This window comes from Bufo bufo, chromosome 2 (assembly GCF_905171765.1).
Source record: "Bufo bufo chromosome 2, aBufBuf1.1, whole genome shotgun sequence".
In the NCBI taxonomy this organism is placed as follows: Eukaryota; Metazoa; Chordata; class Amphibia; order Anura; family Bufonidae; genus Bufo; species Bufo bufo.
Genome location: NC_053390.1, coordinates 529764461 through 529784719, shown reverse-complemented (window position 1 = coordinate 529784719; position 20259 = coordinate 529764461). Strand labels below are relative to the sequence as shown.

At 43.0% G+C, this 20259-nt stretch overlaps 1 protein-coding gene across 3 annotated transcripts in view; it reads left to right on the top strand.

The window, feature by feature from the left end:
• YTHDC1 (YTH domain containing 1) overlaps positions 1–17617 on the top strand; it is a 55425-nt gene extending 37808 nt beyond the window's left edge. Inside the window, exons 7-17 of one of the 3 annotated variants that reach the window (XM_040417966.1) lie at positions 615–709; positions 1664–1772; positions 4444–4561; positions 5106–5190; positions 6216–6382; positions 9327–9409; positions 12352–12388; positions 12485–12524; positions 12702–12764; positions 13939–14073; positions 16545–17617. In XM_040417966.1, the coding sequence (XP_040273900.1) occupies positions 615–709; positions 1664–1772; positions 4444–4561; positions 5106–5190; positions 6216–6382; positions 9327–9409; positions 12352–12388; positions 12485–12524; positions 12702–12764; positions 13939–14073; positions 16545–16757 (1145 nt within the window). In that variant the 3' untranslated portion in view covers positions 16758–17617. The remainder of the gene's footprint in view (positions 1–614; positions 710–1663; positions 1773–4443; positions 4562–5105; positions 5191–6215; positions 6383–9326; positions 9410–12351; positions 12389–12484; positions 12525–12701; positions 12765–13938; positions 14074–16544) is intronic. The other 2 variants (XM_040417968.1, XM_040417967.1) reach the window with 2 other exon arrangements.
• Positions 17618–20259: the final 2642 nt, after the last annotated feature.

The window sequence follows — 20259 nt, the reverse complement described above, 5'->3', positions numbered from 1 at the left end:
CAAGAACTGATCTGTCTCTCCGCTTGTCATGCGGACAGACGGATCCGTCTTGTATCTTTTTTCACATTTTTACTAGTCTGCGCATGCAAAGACCGGATGGATGGATCCGGCATTCCGGCACTAATACATTTCTGAGGGGGGAAAATGCCGGATCCGGCATTCAGGCAAGTCTTCAGTTTTTTTCCGCCGGAGATAAAACCGTAGCATACTACGGTTTTATCTTTTGCCTGATCAGTCAAAATGACTGAACTAAAGACATCCTGAACGGATTACTCTCCATTCAGAATGCATGGGGATATGCCTGATCAGTTCTTTTTCGGTATAGAGCTCTTGTGACGGAACTCTGTGCCGGAAAAGAAAAACGCTAGTGTGAAAGTACCCTAATGAGAGACTGAATGTACCTGGTAGGGTTTGCGATGATCACAGATGTCCCATAGTTCATTACATTGGTACTTGAGTAATATAGGAACACTCTCTGGGCAGAACTGAGTGTATGCAGTGCAGGTCCTGGCATGTGGGCGTTTCTCTCCAGGCCCTGCAGAGTGTTAGACTATATCAAATATATGAATTGCTACCATGTCCTTTTTCACTCTCTCCTGATTTTTATTTTTCAGAACGAATAAATAAAATTAGGTATATTCTCCAGGAAGCCCGATTTTTCCTTATTAAAAGCAACAATCATGAGAATGTTTCATTGGCTAAAGCAAAGGTAAATGTTATGTCTGTCGAAGTGTACATTTTTACATAAGGGACTTGTATTTAGTGAACAGTCTGCTGTATGGTTAGTGTTGTGCCTATATCATTGGCTACAAGACATGACTGCACTGGATACATCAGTTCGGACTGTAGTAAAAGGAGTGGACTGGACACCATTGTCGTCCTCTAGTGCCAAAAGGCACTTGCAGCACAAAATGAAGCCATTTCTTTGTCATGTACATTGGAATAGGTTTTCCAGACTTTAGAAAATCAGTACTCCCTCTTAAAGGGGTTATCCTATAACTAAAAGATTCCCCCTCCCCCCCCCCCCCACCCCCCTCCAATGCCCGGACCCCTTGTATGGATTATACTTGCCTGCTCCCCGACACCTGCATCGTTCTGGATTCCTGCGCGGCTGCCACTGCTTTTCCCCATCGTTTGGACCAAAACATCTGGCGTGGGAGCAGCCAATAGTGGGCCACGGCAGTGACCTGCCTCAAGGGGGCTTTTCCCTGTCGCAGCTTGCCATTTGCTGCTCGACCCATTCTCCCCCCCCCCCCCCCCCTACACACACACACACGTCGACGGATGTTTTGATCCAAGCGACGGGGAGACGCGGCCGCGCAGGGATCCGATGCAGTGCCGGTGATCAGGTAAGTATAATCCATACAAGGGGATATTTTAGATATAGAGTAACCCCTTAAATCTACTTTCACTTCACCACTGCCAGTACAGTGGGCACATGCTGTACATTCTGACATCACTGCCCAGCGACCATTGACTTCATGAGTGTAATTGAAGACTAGTTTTGGATAATTTTAAAGAGGAGTTATGGGCGTTTTTTCATTTTGTCATGCCATATGTAGCTAAAGGATTTTTTTTGCCTTGGAAAACCACTTTCATCTTTAGGATTTCGGACAAAAAGAGCATCACGCTGACATTTATCTTACATTTGCCTTTGACGCAGGGTGTTTGGTCAACCTTACCAGTAAATGAGAAGAAGCTGAATGCAGCATTCAGATCTGCAAGAAGCGTCATTTTGGTGTTCTCTGTTAGAGAGAGTGGAAAATTTCAAGGTAAGGTTAAGGAGTGCCGTCTTCTCTATATATATATATATATATATATATATATATATATATATATATATATATATATATATATATATATATATATATATATATATAAATTTTTTTGCAATGATTGTTTCTGTAATTGGACAAAACTCTATTTCAACTGTTGGGTTCACAGAGGGCAGTTTGATGCTGTTTTTGACTTTTCTATTCAGTTTTGGTCTTATAATTTCCCTCCACATAATCTGATTCTGGTGTCTCTATAAAAAGAAATGCAGTGCATCAAAAACCCCTGGCCTTGGGACTGAGAGCTGATATATTTGGGTGACATCTGGGTGTTAAGATCTCATAATTGGTGCCTTCCTGCGCTGTGAAATGTACTCATGGTATTGTGATCATGTGGTGGTGGCTGTGATTGGCGACATCCATGCTGCAGCAATGGCTCGGGTCAGAGAAAAACCTGATCCAGTCCTATTTCTACCTTTGTGACCAATTGGGTTTGTCTTTGCCACATAGTTAACATCAGCCTAACCAAGGCACAGACCAAAGATGTGTGAGACTCCCCATTTTTCAAGTATATATTTTTCTTTTCCGGTATTGAGACCTGGCAGAGGATCTCAATACTGAAGAAAAACGCTTCAGTTTTGTCCCCATTCATTGTCAGAGGACAGAACTGAAGAGAACGGAATGCACCAGAATGCATTCTGTTCCGTTTGGTTGTGTTCCCACACCAGACAGAAAACCGCTGCAAGCAGCGTTTATCTGTCCGGCATGGTATGCGGAGCAATAGAGAACGGATCCGGCCCCCATTGACTTGCAATGGTTTTTAATGCCTGGTCCGTCATGGCTATTTTAAAGCTAATACAACCTCGGTCCGTTCATAATGGATGCAGCCTGTTGTATTATAAAAAAACAGAAGCGTTTTTACTGATCCCAGCCGACTCGGGCAAAAAACGCACATGTGAAAGTAGCCTTATAGCAGGGCTCGACAAATCCCGGGCGCCAGGTCGCCATGGCGACCAGGAATTTGGTCCTGGCGCTTGGGTATTTGTCAGCCCGTTTTCAAAGATGCGCTCTCGGCGCGCACCATGGTTTCCTGAGCGGCACAGTGGAGGAGAGGAGTCCCTCCCTCCCCACTGTGCGCGGCTGCCGCTGGCCACTAAGAACAGGGTAGGAGGAGGAGGGGAGGGACTGTGGCCACTGCGCCACCAATGAATGTGCCGGCCATATCCCGGCCCCTATGACTGCACGCTGTGATCCGCGCGATTAACTCCTCAGTTGAGGGGTTATTCGCGCGGATCACAGCGTCCTGTCAGAGGTCGGGGGCCGGGTTCTTCAGTCTTGACTCTCTGCATTGGTGGCAGTGGGCAGTTCCGATCGGAGTCCCAGCAGTGTAATGCTGGGGCTCCGATCGGTTACCATAGCAGCCAGGAGTCACGCTACTGAAGTCCTGGCTGCGATGGTATGTTAGTGAGCAGCATTATACTCACGTGCGCCGTGGCCGCCGGGCGCTCTTTCTTCTGTCTGTGCGGCTCATTGCTATGCTTATAGCATTAGCAATGCGCCGCACAGACCTTTGAGAAGAAGGAGCTCCCGGCTGCCACGGCGCACGTGAGTATAATGCTGCTCACTAACATACCATCGCAGCCAGGACTTCAGTAGCGTGACTCCTGGCTGCCATGGTAACCGATCGGAGCCCCAGCATTACACTGCTGGGACTCCGATCGGAACTGCCCACTGCCAGTGCCACCAATGATGGGGGGAGGAGGAGGAGGGGGACCCTGTGGCCACTGCCACCAATGATTAATACTGGGGAGGGAGGCAGGGTGGGTTTGTTACCAGAGGGGGCTGATAAGAGGGGGGGAGGGGCTGATAAGAGGGAGGCTGGAGGGGCTGATAAGAGGGAGGCTGGAGGGGCTGATAAGAGGGAGGCTGGAGGGGCTGATAAGAGGGAGGCTGGAGGGGCTTATAAGAGGGAGGCTGGAGGGGCTGATAAGATGGGGGCTGATAAGAGGGAGGCTGGAGGGGCTGATAAGAGGGAGGCTGGAGGGGCTGATAAGAGGGAGGCTGGAGGGGCTGATAAGAGGGAGGCTGGAGGGGCTGATAAGAGGGAGGCTGGAGGGGCTGATAAGAGGGAGGCTGGAGGGGCTGATAAGAGGGAGGCTGGAGGGGCTGATAAGAGGGAGGCTGGAGGGGGGCTGATCAGAGGCTGGAGGGGGGCTGATCAGAGGCTGGAGGGGGGCTGATCAGAGGCTGGAGGGGGGCTGATCAGAGGCTGGCTGCCATGGTCAGCTCCCTGCTGTTGTGTGCACAAAGCACAGGACAGCAGGGAGAGTGTAAAGTCCTATTCACCCTAATAGAGCCCTTAAGGAGGCTAATAGTTATTAAATAAAGTAAAAAAAAAAAAAAGTTTGAACACCCCCCCCCCCCCCCCCCAAATATAGAAAACGATATATTGCGATATACATGCTTAAAATTATATCGCAATATAGATTTTATGACGCTGGCTCCTAACTTTTTTAGCTGGCTCCTAGATTCCAAGGAAATTTGTCAAGCCCTGCCTTATAGTTGCCTGTGCTTTGGGGGTGTCTAACGGTTTTCTGTGGACAAACACAAAACATCATTTGGAATGCTTATTTATTGATCATATGCTGACCGTTTCATTTATTTTCTTCAGGGTTTGCCCGTCTGTCATCTGAATCTCTCCATGGTGGATCACCAATACACTGGGTTCTTCCTGCAGGGATGAATGCAAAGATGCTTGGTGGGGTTTTCAAGATAGACTGGATCTGCAGGTACACTCAGATTGTGTATTTTATGTATGATCTTGAATCAATCAGTGTTATCTACGGTGACAGGTTGTTACTTATCAGAGCCTAGTATAATTTGATGGTTTAGTTTCTAAATAAAGTAAAACTCCCTTTAATCTCCCACTCACTGGTCCAGCATAATTAAAAATGCTTCAAAACTCCATTGTTATCCTGGATCATCTCAGAGGCCTAATCATTTGGGGTACAATCGAGAATTCGTTCTCAGCCCTGGGAATACGGTAAGGCTGTCTTTTTTTTTTTTTTTTTTTTTTTTTTTTTTTTTTTTGGACCCTGAAGGCTATTTTGGCATTTAAAATGATTCTACTGAGATGTTCTACTAGGACAACACATTATAAGTAATGGAAATTGAATTATTTTTTTTTTGTACTCTAGTTCATGTTACTAAATGTGAGATATAAGTATGAAAGCAGTGAATTAAAGCATAAAGATTTCTTAACACCCAATTTTCAGTTCTATAAAGTGATTGCTTATTATTTCTTGGTTGTGTCTTCGCCCTTTCACTGAATAGGAGAGAACTGCCATTTACAAAGTCTGTTCACTTGACCAACCCATGGAATGAACACAAGCCAGTAAAGATTGGACGAGATGGACAAGTGAGAGGACTTTTCCATAATATGTCACTTTTGATCTACTTGTTTACTGGGAAACAACTTCTCACCAGATCATCTATGATGTTTCCCAACCTTTTCTTGCATGTTGAAATACATACACCTGATACGTAGGGGGTAGTACCTGTATCTTGTTATGCAGGTTCATCAGGATAAGGCTACATGCACACGAACGTATTTTGGTTCCGTGTCCATTCCTTTTTTTTTTTTTTGGTTTGTTTTTCAGATAGGATGCGGACCCATTCATTTCAATGGGTCAGCAAAAAATGCGGACAGCACACAGTGTGCTGTCCACATCAGTATGTCTGTTCCATAGCCCCGCAAAAAAAAGAACATGTCCTATTCTTGTCCGTTTTAGGCATTGTTACAATGGATCCGCAAAAAAAAAAAAAACGGATGGCATACGGAATATCTTTTTTTTTTGCAGATCGCAAAACACATACGGTTGTGTGCATGTAGCCTAACTCCTCACAAGTGGGAGCGTTGCTGTGATTGACAGCTTCCCTTCAGGTAGTGATTTGGGATTGCAGAAAACTGGTATGTCTCGTTGGCCTCATGTGCACAACCATATCTGTTTTGTGGTCCACAAATGGCAGATCTGCAAAATAAGGATGTAGTCTATGTGCTGTGTGCATTTTTTATTGTATCGCTTTGTGGAAAGAATATAGTATGCAGAAAACACATGGATTATCAATGTGCTTTTCACATCCGTATGTCCATTCTGCAAAAAGATATAACATGTCCTATACTCTGCCGTAAAATGCCAACCACATACCCATTGAAGTGGTTCCACAGAAAATGCAGATGCAATAACAGTAGTATACATATTTTGCGGATCCGCAACATAGATATGGTTGTGTGCATAAGGCCTAATTAAGGTTTTTTTTTGGGGGTTTTTTTTTTCCTTGAATATATGCTTTTTGGATTTGGTCTGAAAACCTCTTGTGCCCATTTAGAGGGTAAAGTTCACTTTTTATTGTTATTTTAATTTGGTAATTGTTTGTTTGCAGGAAATTGAACCAGAATGTGGAAACCAACTCTGCCTTTTGTTTCCAACGGATGAAAGCATTGACTTGTATCAAGTCATTCACAAAATGAGGCACAAGAGAAGAATGCATTCTCAGCCCCGATCACGAGGTCGTCCCTCACGCAGAGAAGCAACACGAGAAGTGGGAAGGTTAGAAACGTTCTTTGGACTGATAATAGGCACTTGTGCTGGAGTAACATGACGGACAACACAGCACACATTTCGGTGCCAGTGATGAAGAGCAAAAATCCTCACATCAAGCTGCATGGAAGAGTTTGTGGCTTCATTGAGGATTTCATTTTGGTTCCATTGCTCCTGACCCACCCATTCTTCCCCAAACCTCATGTTGCATTACGATTGTCAAGATCTTGCAGGGGCGGTTATCACTAAGGCATGGAGAGCAGATATTGTAGACTAGAATAGACTAGATCTTTAAAATGCAGAGCAAACAAAGCAGCAACCTTACTGAATGCTTAGGCAGAGTCAAGAGTGAGGAATTAAGTATACTTATCAAAAGAAAGTATGTTAATTTCTTGTTAAAAGCCTTTCTTTCAGGTATAACCAAGGATTTCCCCAATCAGATATGGGACTTTTATATTGGATCAAATTTGGTGTTGCAGAAGATGCCACCTCCCTATGGGGAGATTACGCATTAAAAAAAAAAAAAAAAAAGCTTTGTTTTCAAGAGGAGCCTTGTTGGGACTATTTCCATATGGCTTCACCATGATGTGTTTTAGAAGCAGATTGCAAAATGTGGTCTATAAATAATCCCACAGTGAATACATCTTGCTGAGCTCCTGAAACCGGTTTAGGTTCTGTGGAAAGGGGAGCAAGTTGCACTTGGAGACCCGGCAACAAACCAGAAAGTGTGGCTGTTGCTGTGTCCAGATGCTGGCAGTACCTGTGGACTATAAATGTTTAGTGGATCGGCACGGTTATTTCTCACTTCCTTATGAACTTAACGACCTGTACCAGGAAAAAAGGGGTAACATGGTGTCAGAATTGGAGAAGGCTTTCAAAGAACTGATGCTTAAAAAGCCCTTCAGCCAAATCACTCTACCCCTATGTAGGCTAATTGCATAAAGCTAACAGGTTTCTTCTAAAGACTGGATGTGTTGTTTTACTGTGGGTAATACGGTGGTAGGTAGAGAGCCAGCGCCACTTCCCCATTTTCTTTCACTCTAAAAGGACACCAACGATTAGGTAGAAGGAAACCTGACAGCCCCTGTTTCATTTCTTTTACTTTTTTTCCCTCCCGTTTTTGCTTTATATGGACTGAGTACAAAGAAGTTGTAAGCTGAGGTTACCATTACACTAAAGTGCACACATGTGATGTTTTTTTTTTTTTACTTCAGTTTTGCAATGGACTGCAAAATGTATTGTAACAGCACCACTACACCTTCTCAGGTCCGCCTTGTATATGTGCGGCTTACAGCTTAAAATCCTTAGTGGACTTCTGTATGAACTGTTGCTATATTTTATACCGGTCATAAATGCACTCTACAAGAATGCGGTATGTTCCCTCTTTACACCAGCTTTTATTTTTTATTTTTCTTTATGTGCAACTGCTGTGCTTCTTGCTCAGAATATAACGCTTCACCCAGCAATTTAGTAGGGAGTTGGAAGTGTTCATGGTCACTTATTTCAGCTCCTTCAGGAAAATTTCAGCTGTGAATTGTGTTCATGTACAAATGTTTGTGTATTTTTATTTTTTTTTTCCAATCTCTTCGAACTGAGTTTTCATTAGAATATATCAAGAGTCCAAAACTGCTGATTTGGGAGGATAGAGTAATTCTGAAACGGTTTAGTCGGCTACAAGGAAATATACACGTATGCTGAACAATTTAGTGTGGTTAGGATAGTGTAGTATGTGTTCGATAAAGTTTCACATTCAAAAGTTACATTCAATCTTGGCATTCATCACAGCTGGAAGCCTAAAGGACTTATTAGTTTACAATTTTGCTAGCATTCTCCCAGAATTATGTCTGCATGTGCTGCAGTGCATTGATATCACTGAATCATAGATCATTTTCTTCATTGGAGTCTGGCAGGCTGCTTTAGTTTTGTGGCAGCATTTTAAGGTAAGGTAGGCCCGAGTATTCACTACAAGATGACCCGTCGGCTCTCCTGAGCCTTAAATTGTCTTAAAATAACAAGAATTTAATTCGCCCATTCTGCTTCCAGTACTGATGTTGTGATCCTCCTGCCTTTGCGTCAATGACTTGCCCAGATGCTCTAGACACCGCTGCAGCCAATCACTGGCTTCGACAACATATGACACTAGACTGTTGAGCCAGTAATTGGCTGCAGGGTAGGATAGGATCAGCCGAGCTGGAAGCAGTGGTTGTTGAAATGGTTGAGAATGTATTCTTTTATTTTATGAGAATTGCTGACTTGGGTGAAATTTGTTCCCAAATCGGACAACCCCTTTAAGGACACGCAAAGGCAATAAGTAAAACTTCCTCTGTCAACCAGGGCAGGGAGCAGCTGCAGGCCCACGTGTTTAGTCTAGGTATGAAGCATTATTGGGGTCATTTATCAAACTGGTGTAAAGTAGAACTGGCTTAGTTGCCCATAGCAACCAATCAGATTCCTCATTTCATTTTCCAGAGGAGCTGTCCAAAACAAATGAGGAATCTGGTTGCTATGGGCAACTAAGCCAGTTCTACTCTGCACCAGTTTGATAAATGACGCCATATGTTTGTATACCCACATAGATCGTATAAAATCCTGCTGTTCAAAAAATAAAAAGCCAGATGACATGGAAATGTTCGTATGTTCTTTTCAAATCCTATCTACATTGATGTTTAGGACTACCGTATATATTATGCCTGTTATGTTTTATATATGTGAGCAGCTTTACAAATGAAATGTTCTGCTTCTACTGTTGGGTAAGTTTATGGATGTGATTGCAGGGTGTGAGCATGAAGCGCAGTGGTTATCTGCTATAGCTTTTGTTTAAACCTACCATATTAGGCTTTGTTTTTGTTTTTTTTGGGCTTTGAGGTTACTGCAGGCTGGCTTTTCCCAGGTATGTACTATAAAAGAAATTTCATCTAGTTTTCTGTTTAATTCTTACATTTAATTTATATAGACGTCGGCCAGAAGATTATGATATTCATAGCAACAGAAAGAAACCAAGAATTGACTACCCCCAAGAGTTTCACCAGCGACCAGGTTAATATCTCTTGCTATATAAGCAAAAAAAATAAAGAAACTCCGCGGCACTTCCGTGAATGTGCGTTTATTCACCCGGTATCATGCAACGTTTCAGTCCTATCAAATGTCGCATAATACCGGGTGAATAAACGCACATTCACGGAAGATCTGCAGAGTTCCTTTATTTTTTGTATTTTTCGGCTTGAGGGATCGCCCTTTAGCCGCTGGCACTCCAGCATTTGCTTGTTTTACAGTGGCGCTCCCTAATTTATTTATTGTTGCTATATAAGCAGCTTTAAAACAAGCTATCATCAAAAAGGGACTTTTCTGCCTGTAATGAGCGTCGATCTGCAGATTTACATTTGGCAGTCGTGATATTTATAGGGGGATGAACGATCATTAAAGGGTTGTGCGATTTCATGATGATAAAGACCTATATTCAGGATAGGTCATCAGTGTCTGATTGGAGAGGGACTGACTCCTGGCACCTAAACTGATCTGCTCTATGAAGGTGCATCCTCTTCAGTGTTTGCCTGCACGCCTTCTACTTTGTAGTAACAGTGCAGTGTATTTACAGCTTCCTCTCCTATTTAAGTGAATGGGATGGACAGGTGGAATTACATTGCACTGCTGCTACAAAGTAGAGGACATGCAATCTGACCTATCCTGAGGTCACCACTGCACTATAATGCAAGTGGAGAACCCTTTAATATGCTCTATTTTTACATGGGCAGATGTGCTGCCAAAAAGCAGTAACTTATGCTGTCATAAAAGATACGAGCCGCTGATAAAACTATCCCCGCAGGTTAAGACCCACCCAATGCAAAATTGACAGGACTGGACATTTACCCCGGCCCTGACAGTTTCCTGCCTCTACCATGGCTTCCATTAGCCAAGTAAGGGCAGAATCTCTGCTTTGGCTTCAGAGCAGAGACCATGCACAATCGATTTGACTGATATGATTGTTCATTTATCTGAATATCGGCCCATGTAAAAGGGCCTTTAGACACCAACAGCAGATTTCTAGATGTTTGCTATCTGACTCCAAAGGTTTGTCTAGCTGTGTATTGGGATATATCTGGAGAAGAGTCTCATTAGTCCCACTGCACAAATAAACATACATTTTTGTATTAGTTTATGCAACCTTCTTTGGGTTTTTTGCTTTCATTATCTTATTAAAGGGGTTCTCATAAAACCACTCAATGGGGTGCAAAATAATAAAAGATGTAATGCCTTACTGCTCCCATTCTACCGCTTGCCGGGTCCCAGCACGGTCTTTACCTCCTGGTCTCTCTTGACAAGGACATGTGACTTCTGTTGTGGGTCACCCAGACCAGATGCATTGGGGTAAGAAGACTATTGCTACTTCTTATTTTACATCATTCTGAGTGTTTGTTTAATAATGTCATTTTTGTTTTAAATTACTGATTGAGTTGTATTTGGCTAATAAACATGTCTGTACTAGTTTTTTTAAAATTACAATTGTTTGTGCAGTTTGACTTCTACAGCTCCTATAGTATACACTGTGTAGCAGCTGCTGAAAGCAACGCTGTGAAAAATCCATCAGATTCGCTGTGTGAAGGCTCGTTCCCTGGCAGCCCTCTGTGGAACTCTTCTAAGCGGATTTATGCCCATATCAATGTTCAACCTTGTTCTGGGTATAAATCTGTCTAAAAGACAGTGGTTGCGCTTTATAATTGCAGCTCAATCCCATTCACTTGTATGATACTGGACTGCAGAAACACCTTGTGACTGACAGACCTGACATCGCTGACCCCAGCTCCACAGCCCCTTCATACAGCTGATGGGGAGGGTGCTGTGAGTCTGCTAAGGAGTACATTGTGCATATTCAGGAATTTTCCTGCTCCTCATGTATAGAAATATAGCTGTCAGTCAGTTTAGTACCTTGCAGTGGACTCCAATACAATTAAAGGGGTTGTCTGGGGTTAGAGCTGAACCCGGATATAACCTTATTTTCACCCAGGCAGCCCCCCCATCGCATGCTCCGATGCGCTCCCTTGCCCTGTGCTAGATCGGGCTCTTTTGTTTATCATAACACACTGCCGGACGGAAGCTTCCACCTGGCAGTGTGTTTGGTAACGTCACCGGCTCTGATGGGCGGGCTTTAGTGCTGCCCTAGCCATTTTACTGACTAGGGCAGCGCTAAAGCCCGCCCGTCAGTGCCAGTGACATCACGGGCTTCCTGGCAGCCCCATGGAGAGCCTTGGTACTTCACCGGAACTCCTAAAAATGCCTTTGCCCTACGCGATTTAGCGCAGGGCAAAGGAGAGCATCAGAGCATGAACTGCTCCGATGCTCAAGTCAGGGGGGCTGCCGGGGTGAAAATGGAGGAATGTCTTGTTCAGCTCTGAACCCGAACAACCCCTTTAATATAATATATACAATGAAATACAATTTATACTGAATCATTTCTACCAATACATAAATGTGCTCCTGCTGACTACAGATAACAACATGCATGTACAACAATATAGATTCTCTTTAAAAGAGGTCTGTCACAACTCCCTGACATGTCGGTTCAAGAAAAAACTTATACTCTGAATTCTTGATCCTCTGTTATTCCTCCTAAACATTTAACTGGGTGTTGACCTTTCCCTCTGTCGGAGAGGTGTGTACCTGGCGTCTAATATTGTTTGCACTGATTGGATAGTGTCAAACTGATGTAGGGACACCCCCTCCAACTGATTGATAATTCATAGTTATCTAGGAGGACTAACAGAAGAAAGGTACAATGGTAGAGTTCTAAGAAAAGATGATCCAGAATTATTTTAACTAAAACGTCAGAAGATCTGACACGTTCTCTTTAACATCAAGACACAGTGAATTCCTTCAAACATTTCAGAATTGCTGTAGGTTTTATTATATTACTGGTCTGAATTATGGAGCGGTAACGTGTAGTGTATGTACATGGGTAACACTGTACATTTCTGTGTACACAGGGTTTGTCAAGGATCCTCGCTTCCAAGAAGTGGACAGGTACGTTTTTTTTTTTTTTTTTTTTTTTTTTTGTTCACTTCATTTTTCACAATGAAACGCATACAGCTAGTCTAATTCTTATTTCTCTTTCTGCAGAAGATTTACAGGCGTTCGCAGAGATGTGTTTTTAAATGGAGTGAGTATAAATTTGTGTGAAAAACTAACCAAACAATGGTCAGCACACAAAAGGGCTTGGTTTTGTTAGATTGTAACACATTTGGTGGAAAGCATTGCACTGTTTGCATTCATTAGACTGCCAGATCTGAAGTTGTGGTGTGTTTTATTTATTTTTTTATTTTTTTCCCTCCCCCAGTCGTACAACGACTATGTGAGAGAGTTCCATAACATGGGTCCACCTCCACCATGGCAGGGAATGGTTTGTATTGTATTCTGTCTTATTACATTTAAAGTCTAATCCAGAGCAGAAAGCTGTGTCCACTGTCTAGCCACAGTGCTGAATTACTGCAGCTTAGCTTCTATTCACTTAAATGGGAACTGAGCTACAGTAACCTGGCAAGCCACACATAGTAGATGAACCTTTCTGCTTCTGGCTCTGTCCTTTTGTATTAGTTCTACAGCTGATCAGTGGTGAGGGTCACCCACAATCTAATATTGATGAGCTATCCTAAGGATGGGTCATCAATATCCAGAACCCAGCAAGCCAGTTTTTATTTGGAGTACCACATTTGTCCCTGAAAAATTAATAATAATAATAATACAAAAAAAAAAAAAAAAACGGGGTCATTTATTAAACAGAAATATACCTAAATGTAGGCGTATTTCTGGCTCATATTGTGACACCGAGGTCCTTTGTGCCACAATCTGCAACTTTTTCCCTCTCACACCAGGTTTAAAAAGTGGGCATGGTGCGGGAGGGAAAAGGGACTGTCAGGCCGTCTCATTTACCATTTTCTACACCTGTTTTAGGTTTAGAAAATGGTCTACATGTAAGACAGCTCGGAAGCTGTGTTACATTTAGAAACCGTGGCCGGCTTCTCTACATAACTGCGGCAGATCCACCTCCAGTGCAGAGCTTTATTAAGACCGGCATCTAAAAAGCCAGTCTTATAAATGTGCCCCTGCAGTTTATTTACCATGGTCCCATTTCATTGAAAGACGTGCTTAACGTATACAAATGGTTATTTTACATACCTGCTAAAGCCTTTGGCTAGGTCTACACGACGACATGTGCACAACTACACTGCAACATTTGTCGCACCAATGTCGCGTGACAATTTTTATAATGGTAGTCTATGGTGTCGCAATGTGACATGCTGCGACTGCAACGCGACAGTCGCAGAAAAATCCATCATCTCGAATTGATTTTTTGCGACTGTCGCAGTCTGACACCATAGACTATCATTATGTCACACGACAAATGTCGTTGTGTAGACCTAGCCTTAGTTACTTATGGAATGACATTTTATCGCAGAATTATTTTCCCTATATGTTACTTAAACCAATTAAATCTTTATAGATGAACTTTATTTCTATGTACGTATCCAGGATTTGTCACATGCAATACTTTCCACTCATCTTTCTCCTCTCAGCCTCCATATCCTGCAATGGAACAGCCTCCACATCATCCATATTATCAGCATCATGCTCCCCCTCCTCAAGCGCATCCACAGTTCTCAGGTCACCATCCAGTTCAGCATGACACACGTTACCGGGATAAACGGGTTGTAAGTTGCTATTTATATGTATCATTTATGTTATCTGTCCACGTTCTGTTTTCTTTAGCCCCTTAAGGTTTATATTAGGCCTTGGTGACCTCGCTTGTGTTTCCAGCAGGACAAAATGTGTTTTTAAATGGCATCATTTTGAGCCCAATTATAATTTATTGATAAGCTTTTTAGCAGGGCTGTGGAGTCGAAGTTGGTAAAAATATACTGACTCTTCCTCTTAAAAAAATATTATCTGTTAATAATCTGGTATAATTTACCATATTTCATAGGAATTTAAAAATGTTAATCAGAAATGTATTTCATGTTTTATTAATCTAAGGCTCCTATTTATCAAAAATAATAGAGCCGGATGTTCTAGTGGTTCTCGCATCTCCTGTTTTTTCTTGTACTTGAAGGCCCTTAGTTACAATGCCTGAAAATGTGCTGCACATGCCCAGTAATACCTTCAGAGGAGGAAGATCACAACTGAGCATGCCTGCAGTCATCTCAGAACTGCTAGACAGAACAGGAAGACAGTATTAAAGGGGTTGGCCAATCTGAGATATTAATGGGCCATAGCAGGGAATGGAGAGTGCAGCATGCCAGCACAGCCACCTCTCCATTCACCATTGTGGAACTGCTGGAAATGTCTGAGCCAGTGCAACAATATTTCCAGGTTAGGCTACTTTCACACTAGCGTTAGGAGCGGATCCGTCTGATGTTTCATCAGACGGATCCGCTCCTATAATGCAGACGTTCGCATCCGTTCAGAACGGATCCGTCTGCATTAAAACTTCGAAAAATTTCTAAGTATGAAAGTAGCCTGAGCGGATCCGTTCAGACTTTACATTGTAAGTCAATGGGGAACGGATCCGCTTGAAGATTGAGCCATATGGTGTCATCTTCAAGCGGATCCGTCCCCATTGACTTGCATTGTAAGTCTGGACGGATCCGCTCGCCTCCGCACGGCCAGGCGGACACCCGAACGCTGCAAGCAGCGTTCAGGTGTCCGCTCACTGAGAGGAGCGGAGGCTGAGCGCTGGCAGGCGGATGCATTCTCAGTGGATCCGCCTCCATAGAGAATGCATCAGGGCCGGGCGGCTGCGTTCAAGACCGCTCGTGAGCCCCTTCAAACGGACCTCACGAGCGGACACCTGAACGCAGGTGTGAAAGTAGCCTTACTAAATCCATAGTGCATTGCATATTTCTCGTGCATGGCATTGGGGGACACAGCACCATGGGTATATGTCCAACTACCACTAGGAGGCGACACTAGACATAAAAAAAAGTGTTGGCTCCTCCCCGTTGGGCTATACCCTCTCCACAGACACTAGGCAGCTCAGTAAATAAATCCAGTTTAATCTCTAAGTAGACTGATTACTTAGACGATGGGGAGTCAGCCTGATGTTACCATTTAACGCTGGAAAATTTTTACTTATTATTTGCCGGAGTTGGAGTCAGAACGTTTGCCTATAGACTCTTTAGCCGTGGCTTTTTTTGAGATTATTGCATGGTAAAAATAAGTTATTTTTCCGGTGCATGTACACTGAGGATGTCCAGGCAAGGTGACTAAAAAATCGCGTGGTTTTTATTTTTTTCTGTTACGGCGTTCACAGCATTGGAGATATTTTTAAAATATTTTAATAGTTTTAACTTTCTGGATGTGGCGATATGTAATATGTTTCTTTATTGTTTATATATTTTATATGTAAAATTGGGAAAGTGGGTGATTTATGCTTAATATTTTATTTTTTGCTTTTTTTACTTTAATAACTATTAGCCCTCTTAGGAGCTAGAACCTGGGATATTTTAATCCCTTGTCCTATTCACCCTAATAGAGCTCTATTAGGGTGAATAGGACTTCACACTCACCCTGCTGCCCTGTGCATAGTACACACAGCAGCAGGGAGCTGAACATGGCAGCCAAGTCTTCAGTAGTGTCCTGACTGCCATGGTAACTGATCGGATGCCCGCAATTTCACTGCTGGGCCTCCTATCAGAAGCTGCCACCACCAATGAGGATGGGGGGAGGGGACCCTGTGGCCACTGCCACTAATGACTATAATACAGCCCCTTCTCTTTCCCTCTCTGTCATTGGCGGTCAGCGGCACAGCGGGGAGGGAAAGACACTCTCCTTCTCCACTGTGATGCTGAGGAGAACATGGAGCACGCTGAGAGCAGCATGCGCCATGTTCTCTGATGCTAGGCTGCTCAGTAGTGCAGCCTAGTATCGGTAAATGGCAAATCCCGCTTTCGAATCAATCCGGGTTCAAAAGTATTGATAATTCGATACCTGTTGAAATCCTATACCAGGCAGTGGAAAAGTTTCTTATGAATTCATGTACCTGACTGAATTGGTAATATATTTTTATATGAATTACATTATGCTATGACTTTTCACTCAGTGTAGGTTTTGTTTGTTTTTCTGTGTGGTTTCTTTGAAAATGTAATACACAACATACATTATTCCTGAACTATTTTCCTTGCAGCATGACTACGATATGAGAGTGGATGACTTCCTTAGACGTACACAAGCTGTCGTCAGCGGGAGAAGAAGCCGCCCAAGAGAGAGGGAGAGAGAGCGTGAAAGAGAGCGACCAAGAGACAACAGGCGTGATAGAGGTCGTGACCGTGACAGGGATCGGGATCGGGAAAGATTACGTGACCGAGACAGAGGAGATCGAGGGAGATACAGAAGATAAATCATGGGCCAGCATTGGTTTATGTGCACATGGATGTTTGCTTTAGATTCTACTTGTTCTTCATGTGTTTACAAAAAAGCAACTTTTCTGTTCATGCAGTCTATTTAAGAGTTACAATGACATGCTTATGTTCTGATCCTCCTGTGCACATACTGTAATAACTGGAGAACTGTTAAAATGTCTGAAATTGGGCACTTTTAATACGTTGTAAATGAGCCCACGGCATGTAATTGTTCTAACCATATGAAAGATTACATTACTTTCTAATCTAGTTGATCCCAGGGCTGCTCAATGGGCAGTAAAATATGCGCGAAAGTGGGCGCCTATTCTCAGTCCCAAGTCTGAAGAGCTGCCATCGGTGTTTTTTTTTTTTTTTTTCCCCCCTTCTCTCCTCTACGTGTAGCTACAGTTTATTCTGTGAAAAAAATGAATGCTGCTATTGAGTATGCAATTTTTTTTGAAGGTTAGAATTTCTGTATGACCATGTTGTAAATGACTTCCTAGTTTCCCACTCCATCCAACTTGGCAATGATGAAAGCAATATTTTTGAACATTTGTGTTTAAAGTATGTAAATTCTTCACTTTTTGCTTTGCTCTCCACCTCAGAAGTCTGACTGAGTTTCAGACTCTTAACAGGGAGAGAACATAACCTTGTGTGCTAGCTAGTATGACTGTTAGCTTACGTTATTTTGTATTAAATTGATTATATGTAACTTAATTTGTTTCTGCAGTGGTTTCTTAAGCCATTTCGATAGTGACTATTCAGCTAATGTTTTCTGCTGCAATGTATATTTTTGTGTAGTCTTATACCATAATTTTGTGCTTTTTTTTTTTTATTTTTTTTTTTATTATTATAATAAAACCACTGTGGAAATATTATGTGAATGTGTTCATGTCAGGAATTGCAAGCAAAGCAGATTTCCAAGATTTGGTTTCTCCAAAAATTCAGGTTTATCATGTGCCAGCAACATAAACTTACTTGTAGATCTACTGTTTGTAATGGTTTATCATACTTGGTAAAGGGGTTTTCCGAGTGTTTTATACTTAAGACCTAAGGATAGGTTGTCAGTATCTGGTGGGGGTCTGACTCCCAGCGCCTCAGCTAATCAGCTTTTGAAAGCGGTCTTGGTGCTCCAGTGAGCACTGTGGCCTCCTTGCAGCTTACCAAGCACAGGGCCGTCCATTGAATAGCGGCTTGGTATTTTAATGTGACTGATCTGCACCTAGGCCATGTGACTGATCAATGTGATGTCACGGGCCTACAGTAAGCTGTGACTAGGCCGCGGCTGACCAGCAATTGGACACCCACTGATCAGATACTGATGTCATATCTTGAAGCTAGGTCATCAGTATAAAACACTCAGAAAACCCCTTAAAAGCAATTATTCAGTTTCAGTAAATTATCCTTACAAATGCTAAGTGTTTGTAGTCTGCATTTCTCTAACCCTGCATGCATGTGTTCATGCAAGCATATCCATGCTGCTGCCTCTAGAGATGCTTAGCATACAGAGAGGACACTTATTAAAGGGGTTATCCAAGACCTATAGTGCCCCTCACAGAGGTTGTACTTATCCCGCTCCCCTACACCCACATTGCTTCTGAAGCCTGTGCGGCCGCCACTGCATCTCCCTGTCGTGCGGATGAAAAGCGGTATGAGAAGCAATGTTGGTGCCGAGGAGCGAGGTAAGTACAATCTGTGTGAGGGGCCTGGGAAATGGGGGGGCTGCATTCCAGGGGTTGGAAATGCAACCAGCAGCATTTCACACACTTAATATATCCTTTTGCTGGCATAAGTTATTAAGAAGCGCATGCCTCTTAGGCAGTTGTCACACCTAAACTCTGGAATATTTTGAAATATCAGATCCAGCGTTTGCCTTTTGCACATGTAGAAGTCAGCCTGGAAATGTTTTCATGTCGGGCGCATTTTTACTACAGAGGAAATGTTCTGGGCCAGGTATTTCAACACGCTCACTGTGATTTTGCAGAACATTCACTGCGCTCACTCGGACAAAGCCTGGATTTGGTTATAAGACACTGGGGAGAAAAAGTCTGGGACATATAATGCGCATGTTTGTATTCACACATACAGCTACTCTTGGTAAAATCCAAAAGATATCAGGGTTACCCTGTAAGTGTGAATGGGGCTTTAATAATTGTGGCACCGCTGTGCAGGTCCATGCACCAAAGCAGAAATCTCTGCTAGCAAGGGATCTTTCTGGTATAATTTACGCAAATTTCCTGGTGTAGATTATAATGTGCTGGGTTGGCTATGGCTGCCCCCACACCATCCCACTGCCTGCTCCATCCACTTTTTGGAAAAGTGGTGCTCTAAACTTGTAGAAAGTCCACAATTTTGTGCAAGCATGGTGCGCACCAAACCGTGACTTTTTGATGCCAGTTTTATGGTGAACAGGGGTTGATAAATGTCTCCTTTAGGTTAGATCAGGCATGCTCAACCTGCAGCCCTCCAGCTGTTGTAAAACTATAACTCCCACAATGCCCTGCTGATAGCTGTAGGCTGTTCGGGCATGCTGGGAGTTGTAGTTTTGAAACAGCTGGAGGGCCGCAGGTTGAGCATGCCTGGGCTAGATTCACACGACCGTATGTTTTGCGGATCCGCAAGAAAAGGATGACGTCTGTATGGCATTAGTTTTATTTATTTTTGTGTGGATCCATTGTAACAATGCCTATACTTGTCTGCAAAACGGACAAGTATAGGACATGTATCTTTTTTGCAGGGCTATGAAACGGACATACAGATGCAGATAGCACACGGTGTGCTGTCCACATTTTTTGCGGACCCATTGAAATGAATGGGTCTGCATCCTATCTGCAAAAAAAAAAAAAAAGGAACGGACACGTACAACGTATGTTCATGTGAATGTAGCCTAAGTCATATGTGTCACAAAGTTGTCGTGTTATACAGAAAGAAAAGCAAGGGAAGGATAACATATTCAAAGTATTAGAGGACCTTTCACCGCTCCTGACATTCCTGTTTTAATAGCTTCATGCATTTCCCAAGTAATAACAATTCTGGAACATCTATTCTTATGGCTCTGTGTTCTGCCATTCCTTTATTATTTCTACTAGAAGTTATGAATGAATTGCTAGCAGTCTGCAGTAAGGGTACAGAGGGGTGGTAACCAGTTGGGGGGGTGTCTCTGCACAGACTGACTCTATCCAATCAGTCCTGCCATTTTCAGACTGTGCAACAGGTTACCACCCCTCTGTACCCTTACTGCAGACTGCTAGTAATTCATCCATAAGAATAGATGTTCCAGAATTGTTATTGAATGGGGAATGCATGGAGCTATTAAAATAGGCATGTCAGGAGTGGTGAAAGGTCCTCTTTGATGCACAAACAAAGGACTGATTGTACTTGGTTACAGATGATGTAACGTTTTCACTGCAAGAACCATTTTTACACTTTAAACAAACAAAACCGGAATTATCAAATACAAACCGCCAACATAGTGAAAATGTCACCATGGCACTTTACACT